Source organism: Charadrius vociferus, unplaced genomic scaffold, assembly GCF_000708025.1.
Source record: "Charadrius vociferus isolate BGI_N301 unplaced genomic scaffold, ASM70802v2 scaffold363, whole genome shotgun sequence".
NCBI classification, from domain to species: domain Eukaryota; kingdom Metazoa; phylum Chordata; class Aves; order Charadriiformes; family Charadriidae; genus Charadrius; species Charadrius vociferus.
The window spans coordinates 1,740,821-1,750,702 of NW_009647942.1; the positions used below are offsets into that span (position 1 = coordinate 1,740,821).

Here is a 9,882-nt window from a genome sequence, read left to right on the forward strand (position 1 = left end):
TATTATTTTTGAGTATTTCGATAATTAATATAAGTTTCCATGTACAAATAGCTGTCCTTGGATGGGCAAAGATGGACTTTTCTCTTCTTATTCTTTTGTGGGTAACAGAAATAGTATTAGCTAGCCAGGAAGACCTTATAGCAGCTTTCCAGTATCTGAACAGGGCCTACAAGAAAGCTGGAGAGGGACTTTTTACAAGGGCATGTAGTGAGAGGATGAGGGGGAATGGATTTAAACTGGAAGAGGATATTTTAATTAGATATCAGGAAGAAATTTTTCACTATGAGGGTGGTGAGACACTGTAACAGGTTGCCCAGAGATGTTGCAGAGGCTCCATCCCTGGAGGTGTTCAAGGCCAGGCTGGATGGGGCTTTGAGCCACCTGGTCTAGTGGGAGGTGTCCCTGCCCATGGCAGGGGGGGTGGAACGACATGATCCTCAAGGTCTCTTCCAACCTAAACCATTCTATGATTTGAATTATCACAACTTTTACATCCCAGAGGATGACTCTGCACATTCAACAACAGGCTGGCCCTTACCATCGAAACATTCACATAAAGTTTCTTGAGCAGCCTCTGCACTGAGAATGTAATGGCTGCTTCACCTGCACGTGAAGATGTCTGCTGCCCAGTATCTTGATGATGGTGATGGAGAGAAATATACTCTTTTCAAACTTACATAAAATTTTTCACTGATGCAATACTGGTAAAATAGCTGGGAAAAAATAAAAAACCAAAATCTTTTCTTTACTGGTATGCCAAGTTAATTCATTCCTGCACACAAAAGCTGAATTATGTATTTGCATGAGATAATATATTCTATAAGGTTGCAGCAAATACTCATTGATGTCAGGATAAATTTTTACTTGATCAGGTAGGTACAGGACTAGATTTTTTTCTCCAGATATATAGCCTATTGTTAACTACAGTCTAAAAATGCTTCTACAAGCACTGCTTTGAGCTGGAGTTACTGACTTATTTTTAGACCAAAAGTGATGAAAAATTGCCAAGTCTGTTGAGTTGCCTTAGTTGTTAAAATGACATTTTATGAGTGAGATAGCCATCTAACTATTGATAAGCCTGGGCATCTTGTTACCTCCTGTGAGCTGTCATGACAGCTACATATTTTGTATTTCTGCTGCTGCTTAAAGAGTGAACAGAATTGATCAAATGGGCTGGTAGTGGGAACTGTTCACTGGAAACCTCAGTTCTTTCTGGAGGAAGATGGAAACACATGAATATAAATAACCTGGATTTCAAAAAGCTCTATATCGGAGTCTGCATCCTGAGTTTGAGGATGAAGTTGTCCAAATACCCCAAGAGGTGCATTGTCTTCATTCTTTCATGAAATCTGAAATTAATGGGGATATAACTCTTCTATTCTCCATTTGGTTTTGTTTTTGTTGTTTTGGTTTTTTTTTCTTCTATTGCTCTGAAATTCAGAATGGGCTTTTTCCTATGAGGAAGATCACTGAGTCCACACAGGTAAGTGATGGTTGGCTAAGAAAATTCTGGAATAAAGTGGATTGGGCCCCAAAATCCGGATCTCAAAGAAATGAAATCTCTGTTGAGAAGAATACACAACAGGAAAATCAAAGCAAATGTGTACACTAAATCTTGATTAATGTGATAACAAAGGCAGACCAAAGGAATTGCAGTAGACTTCTGCCAGAAATTTTGGCCCTTTCTGACTTACATCTCTAGATAATTCTGTATTAGGAACAAAACAAATACCTGTACTGTAGTTCAGACTTTTAAGCTTGTGCCAGGAGCATAAATTTCTCAGGATCTCCGTACATACTGGTGGCAAATTCAGACTTTAATTTTCTGTGTTGAGGAAGCTTGATCACAAGAATAAATGTGGAAGTCCAGTTCAAACAACCATGCTTTACTCGCTGTGCACATTAATTCTCATTTGGAAGCTTGCAGGAAATTCTTTTGGCCGAAAAAAAAGCCTAACTTTCCAAGCACCTGTCTCTGAGAGGCTTTCTGTAGTATCACATCTCTCTCAGCCTCTCATTTCTGGCACAGGTCTTGACTTAAATGTGGAGTATATACAGAAGACTTTGAGGTGTTAAAAGGTTCTTTGATATGGTGCCATAGCAATTTAATTATTTACTCCAGTCCTGCCTCAGCTACACTAAGCTTAAGGAATTAGATGGGATGCAAGATTTTAGCTTTAACTTATAAAAATGCAAATGATCTAGAATTAAATTGCTCAGGAACTTCACTCTCCATCATACAGTGATTAGGAGCACTTGAGCTGGAGTTCCTTCCCACGGCACAGCATCCTGCCTGAGTGGTTGCCAGATGGGGAGCTTTCCAACCTCGCCTCCTTTTCCCATCTCCAAAGATTTTAAAGCACTACAAAGCACTTCGCTTCCTCCCCACTGTGTTTTCAAGAAGGAACTGACCTGAAGTGCGGATCAGATTTCTGGAAAGTCCTTTCTGTTGCACTTCACATTTATATTTGTGAGATATCTGCCCAGGACATAAGATAGATATCCAGGACTGTTTCTGTACAAGAAAAATCAACAAATACCTTTCAGCTATGTCTCCCTGCACATTCCTTGTGAGAACTCGGGACCCTTACCCCACCTTCTTGATCTCTTCTGCTTTTGAAAAAGAAGTTTGAAAAATCTCCCTCTCCTGATTTTCTGCAGGATCTTCAGAAGATTACAGCAGATGAAGAAACACAAATTTCCTTCAAGGTGAGAAACCAGCGTGGTCACAATTCGTCGTCACTCAAGCGTGTAACAGAAAGATCGCCCATTGCATCATTATATTTCTTCTTTCCTGAATGCTGTGTGTAGTTTTAAACAGAAAAGTTACTAACTTTGTCTTCCATTTAAGCAGGTTACTGTATTTTCTCATCAGACTCAAATGGATTATTGGACGTCTCCCACTAGCTTCCTTGACATAAGGGACCTGGCCTTCCTATATGCACAGGACGTCTCTCCTTGCTTGTTAATTTACTCAAACCATCTTTAAGTTTCAGATCTTAATGACCCTTTCACTGCCTGTTCCTGTTTCCCCCCCATGGAGCTGAAGCTTCCTCTCCTTCCTCGCCTCCAGAGACATATAGAAATCCTTTGTTTGCTTTGCCCTGATTTGCTCCACTTGCCCCCCAGTTTAATTCTGCTGTGGTGTCACATTTATCTTCATCTGCTTTTTGCAGAAAATGCTCAGTACTTTATATGTATATGGTATATGCAGAGACATACCTTTGGAAGTTGACTGTCTTATTAACTTGCAAAATCTACAAGATACAAGGGTAGGGAGTTGAAGAAATGTAACAGAGGTGTTGCTTCTGCATTTACTCTTGCGATACAGGGTTTGAGACCATAAAACATAAAGACACCAAAAACATGCTTTGATGTAGTATGCAATGTGCTTGATGAAAACAATAAAAAAAGTTTTCCACTCGATATAGCACTTCATAAATATGCATTTATTTCCTCATCTTTCATCAGTTTTACAGTTTTAACCAGTGCCTCAGTGTTAATATTTGTCGGAAGCATACAATGGAACTTCAGATACTTCTATTCTGTAGTTCTGAAGTTAAAAACAAATTCATGGGCCTTTCCATAAGGAACTGAGCCGAAAAATAATGAAACTAATTTCTTATAACATATCACAGAGTTACATAAGATTTCAACTCACATTTCTATCCTACTCCATGTACTGTATTTACATAGTTAACTAATTTATTATTTACATTTTTCAAATACTGTAGTCATAAATCTTTTTATATTGTACATTCTTGTTTAAATTTTTATTACAGAAATTCTTTAACACGCATTTTAGACACTACAATTTCAATATTTCACATGAATTCTAGGAAATTACTGCCTGGTTTCACCAGTGATGTGTCAAGATGCCTCCTTCATAAGAAAATACATATTACAAAGGAATTTTATAATATTTAGAATCTTGAATTTTGAAAAAAATAAGTGCATGGGATGTAATAATGACGATGTTATTTCCTTCTCTATGTAATATTTTGCCTGGAATGACATTTTACCTGAGATGTAGAATTGTTAAATGTAAGGTGGTTTTGTTGTTGGGTTTTTTTTTACTAAAATGAAATATTTTATGTAAATTTTAAAGCATTGAAAATCGAAATTTTACGTAAATGTTGGCCTTCTGTTTACTGAAAACTATTCCTATCTGTATAGATATATAAACGTTATTTATATATCTAGATTATATTTTCCAGAAAAGTCTACATCTACATAAATAAGCATTGTTATTATATTAGGAAACTTCCCACTATCCTTAAAAAGCAATGTGCTCAAGTACAATATTCAACTTCTGACACAGACACAATAGTAAATGTGACCTCTAATGGTAATACTTTCTTCCAAGGGAAGTAAGAGGTACCTGTTGAATTTGGAAGACATGGCAGACAACTTATGTGGACCCGATGAAGTACATTTTATATATCCAGTCCCATAAATGTTATGCAGGAGCATCTGACACAGCAGACAACTTTGGGTCAACTTTCCATGTTAAAATAACACCTAAACAATACCTAAATAACATCTTAATAGAAAAAAAGTTAATTATAGAAAACCCTTACAACATTGTACATTTAATGCTGCGTGTCTTCTCTCATTACAATAATATGCATCTCTATTAACAAATGATTGTAGATACTAAGTTTAAAGCAAATGGTAATAAATTTCAGGTTTCTTTTATTCTGTTATTGGTAGATATTCTGTTAGGCACAATATGACATTATTTGTAAACATAAAGATAAGTTTTGATACATTAGACCATGAACTGAAGTTACAGAAAACAGTATACGGACATTGAAGAAACACAATCCATGACACATTGTAGAAGGCCTGAACTTGTATCCATCACAACTGAAAAGCCCAGCCAACACCAGAGGAACAGAAATGCATCCTAGTCACCAAATGCTCCTGCTTCTGAATTAATTCAGTTTTTTCTCTTCTACCAAAGATTCCACGTAATTTTAAAATACGGATCTCATAATCACACATTGGTAAAGATGTATTTTACTCTATTTACCCTGAAACACCTAACTCTTATAAAGTCAGTGTCAAGAACTAAGGCCCCTAAAACAAGTAATGTAACTAACACATCTAGAAAGCTTTCTTTAAAATATGTATCTACATATTTTTTAAAATACGTATCTACATATTTTTAAGAACTTGAAAATAATCCTCCAATAACAAGTTATAAGAGAAAACCTCTTGAAGATCTTTTACTTCCCAAACTTAAAAGGGCACTACATTTTGTGCAACGTTGTGCAACTCAAGAACTGAACTGAGGAATAACAATTCTGAGCTTCCAGTATATTGCTTATTGCAACTCTCACCCTTAACAGCCTGTATGTGTAGGTTAGGCACAAATTTATATGAGTTATTTACATCCAATAGAGCAACATCAGAATTCTCATCTGAAAAGATTTCTTGAAAATAAATAGCGCACTTAAATTATGAAAGCTTTAAGAAATTATTCAGTATCCCATGAGTATATGAAGAAACATTAATTGCATTCTATAAAGTCATGGAGGACATTCTGCTAATGACGCAAGAGTGATCTGAGTATACAGTTACTGTTATTGTTATTGGGAACTATCTTCTCGCTTCCTCTCAATAATCAGGATAAATGGTATTAAATTTTTTAGCAAAAAAGCTTTGGAAAGATATATTAATTTTCCTTTTCTAATGTGCTAGAAATGGAGAATAAGGCAACAACTGAGATAAAAATATATCTTGCTTTGTAAACCAAGCTTCTTAATACATTTCTTAAAAGTGAACTTTCATGCTGGAAAATTGAAAGGCTTTGAAAGAAAAGCTTTAATTACTTTGACAAGACCACATCATCTATTTCATTTGATATTTTAAAACCACTCCAAAATGTATAGAGAGGGATTTATTTTAGTGTTATAGATGAGTTTTCAGCTTTAAGTAACTCCTCTGTGTGGCTAAAAGCTTCTATAGCACCCTTGCAAGACTAGGCAATGTTTAGAAAATGCCACCAATTTCCATCACAGCCTTCTATATCCTTAAATTATTGAAGTATTCTAACCTAATTCCATGGAAAAACAACAGATGGTGTGCGAATATCAGTGTCTTCTGAGTTATAACCAGACCTCAAAACACAGGCCTTGCTGTCTCCTATGGTCTTTATGACTACGAAAAGTTCTTTTTTTCCCTCCCAAAGTAAGTAAATTTTACTGACCAAAACTGGCTGATAAAGTTATGGCAGGTGACACTGAAGTAATGACAAAATCATCCCATAAATAGTTTTAAGTCTTAAGTACATACAAAAATTGTTTCACATAAATTAGACAGCAATGCTCCTAATTAGAGCAGGGGAAAAAAGAAGAAAAGTATGTGATAGACTTTTGAACTCATTTTTCATGCTGAGCAAAAAAGTTCACTTTTAAGTTCACTCAATCCTCGATATCCTGCTTTGTCCATTTCTTTGGTATTCCGTTCTCATTCTGCAAATTCTAACAGAATTTTAATGGACATCTTAATTCAAATGAAAAAGCAGTGAGTTGAAAGCACAACCAGAACAACAGATGCCATAATACTGCAGAATACGTTGGTCTTAATGATTTCTGGCTCTTTATATTCATTTCTTGTAATGATTGGGGGCATCCGCAAATGCAAACTTCAGTCTGTAGGCCTCTGCTAGGAGTACACTAACTTCTTCATTTCCCCAGTGTACTGTGGGCAAATTTTGTAAAAATATCAGCAATTCCTAGATGGAGAGAAAAAAAAAAAAAAGATTTTTTTTTTTCAAATACCAGTGTAACTGCAATGTATTACTTACACCATGATTATTTATAAGCAATCACTCATGTAGCACCTCAGTATCCCAAACAAACCTGAGATCCCATTTGGTTTAGTGATTTTCCTGTAACTTTTATAGAAATACTTGCTATTCAAGCTTTCAGTTCAGAAACTAGCTATTAATTGTAGCTGAACTATGGTTTTCTAGTGTTCAGAAAAATAAAATAAAAAATAAAAAAGAGCATGAACTCACTTGCTCTGTATATACTATGGGTGAAATTATGCACTGCTGTCCAGAAAAGAGGTGGGTAAATTCTATGTACCCACACCTGCCCTTGTATGATTATACCACTACTGGTGCCCACGATCGTGGATGGAGTCCCCTTGTCATAATCAGCCAAACAATGACGGGCAATGTATCAAAACCATTCCATCAGACTTCTAAGAGGTAAATAGTGTTATCACATCCATTTTATAGCTGGCAATTAAGATACAATGTGCATTTATAATCTATTGGAGTCACTAGAAAGTATAGAAGTCCAAATGGGACCCAGTTGTCTTTCAGATTTGCCGTATTTCCTATGTTATTTTAGCACCTTGACACTTCTTACACACTTCCCAATTCCAACCAAGCTCTTGAAGTTTCCACATATCGTTTTGCATATAGTTCTTTAAAAATTCCACACGTATCTCCCACATTTAAGATCTTCAACCTACTTTCAGTTTGTAACATCTGTTGCCCAGATCATTTCAATATCTTCATGCTAGGTATGAACAAGAGGAATACCTACACCTCCTCTTTAAGGAGCTATAGAATATTAATTTAATTTTTAATACCTTAAATGTTTTTATAACCTCTTTATGAGGTGGGTAAGAGGCAGACAGCTACAGATAAAGCAAAGTTGCTGACTGCATTGCAGAAGTGCTAAAATTCTCTTCCCTAATTAGTCTTTTTACATGCAAACATGAAGCATACCTGATTTCTGGTGCTGCTGCTTTCTAGGTATGCATCGTATATAGTACAGCAAACAACAGTTCAATTTCTTTGTCGGGGCAATCCCAAGCACAAATACAGGCTGGGTGGATAATGGTTGGAGAGCAGCCCTGAGGAGAAGGACCTGGGTGTGCTGATTGACCAGAAGCTCAACATGAGCCGGCAATGCGCGACCATAGCCCAGCAAGCCAACCGTATCCTGGGCTGCATCAAAAGAAGCATAGCCAGCAGGTCACGGGAGGTGATTCTTCTCCTCTACTCTACTCCGGTGAGACCGCACCTGGAGTACTGCACCCAGCTCTTGAGCCCCCAACATTGGAAAGACACAAACCCATTGGAGTGGGTCCAGAGGAGGGCAATGAAGATGACCAGAGGGCTGGAGCACCTCTCCTATGAGGACAGGCTGAGACACTTGGGGTTGTTCAGCCTGGAGAAGAGAAGGCTCTGGGGAAACCTTATTGTGGCCTTACAGGACCTAAAGGGGGCCAACAGGAGAGCTGGGGAAGGACTTTTTACAAAGGCGTTTAGTGATAGGACAAGGAGGAGTGGTTTTAAACTGGAAGAGGGGAGATTTACATTAGGTATTAGGAAGAAATTTTTCACTCTGAGGGTGGTGAGGCACTGGAACAGGTTGCCCAGAGAGGTTGTGGCAGCCCCATCCCTGGAGGTGTTCAAGGCCAGGCTGGATGGGGCTTTGAGCAACCTGGTCTAGTGGGACGTGTCCCTGCCCACAGCAAGGGGGTTGGAACTAGATGATCTTCAAGGTCCCTTCCAACCCAAACCATTCTATGATTCTATGATTCTTTCAATGTTCACTATATAGCAATACAGACAATTAATCAATAAAAGTAATTTCAAATTATAATTTGAATTTAATTTGAAAAATCCTAAAATGTGGATTCCTGCTTTTGTAGGGTATATGTTTTATTGTAGCAACAGGGTATCAGCAAATACGCCCAATCTCCTGATGGCCACAACCCCTGAACTGCAGCTCTATGCTAAACTGTGATGCACAGGATCAAATGCCACTGACCGCACTTTGAAGGATCCTTCAAAAGAGTTACTTGAAAAATGTTTGCTTTCTGTCACATCACTGAATGGTCAAAAGGGCATTATATCTGTCTGTGTTGTTGCCTATCCAAAGTATCGTTGCGCTCCAGGGCATGGAGTTATACCACTGGATACTTTCTCAAAATTATGGTTGATTGCCAAGCCTAGGATTTTTGACAAAACCTTCCCAGTCACTTTAGATGTTTTCCTCTTCCTGATATTCTGGGGAGAAGTCTCTGACACTGATGCAAAGATAAGCTACTTCTCTATTTATACACAAAAAATTATAAAATAAAATATTAGTTTTTTAGTCAGTTACAGTCAACTCCCACCTCAATTCTTAGCCCTGGCTTCCCACTCTTTTCTGCTTTTTTCTACAGGTCAGTTTTTCCTCCCTCTTGTATTAGGTTGAGGCAATAAGGAGCTCACTGGGACAGTGCCTGTATGTTCAGTTCTGGTGACGGCACCAAAATCCACCATGACACGCAGCAGCACAAAGCTTCGAATCCTCATCTGTATGCTGAAACTTGCCAGCTGTGAGAGGACTCTTTGGAAGATCAACTATCACACATTCTCTCCTGAGTTCACACAAATGACAATTTTATAAGGCTCATAATTCGACCAAACTGAGAAAGTTAGTTTGTTTTTTTAAATAAATGGTGACCCCAAAAGTCATAAACCCTCAAACATGATGCAAAAGACACCCTAGGCCAAATATGAAGTTCAGGTTTTAAACTTTCCAAAGAAAAAAATTACCTGGAGATCCTCTGTCTCATGCTTTTAATTGCTTTGACAAACACACTCCTTAAAATTTAAGCTGTGGCAAAGCAGCAAAAGGGCAGTTTTTGGATGAGTTACATCACAACAGACTGAATGTGGAATTTTATGATGGGAGTTATAGGTCAATCTTAGGAATGAGCACAGTTGTTAAGCCTCCTTCTGTCTTCTAGGTGCTCTATTTTTGTAGCAAAAATGCAGACAATTTGTATATCTGCATATATTTGTGAGCATGTGCATATGTCTATTTTTGCATGAATATGTTTGTTAAGATTTATTCTAAAGAG

The 9,882-nt window shown here is 37.4% G+C and overlaps 1 protein-coding gene across 1 annotated transcript in view; it reads right to left on the reverse strand.

Moving 5' to 3' along the window:
• Positions 1 to 6,613: 6,613 nt before the first annotated feature.
• Positions 6,614 to 9,882, reverse strand: part of TBC1D22A (TBC1 domain family, member 22A) — a gene marked incomplete at its 5' end in the record, with an annotated part of 176,622 nt that continues 173,353 nt past the window's right edge. Inside the window, one exon of the mRNA XM_009883220.1 lies at positions 6,614 to 6,742. Within this exon, the coding sequence (XP_009881522.1) occupies positions 6,614 to 6,742 (129 nt within the window). The remainder of the gene's footprint in view (positions 6,743 to 9,882) is intronic.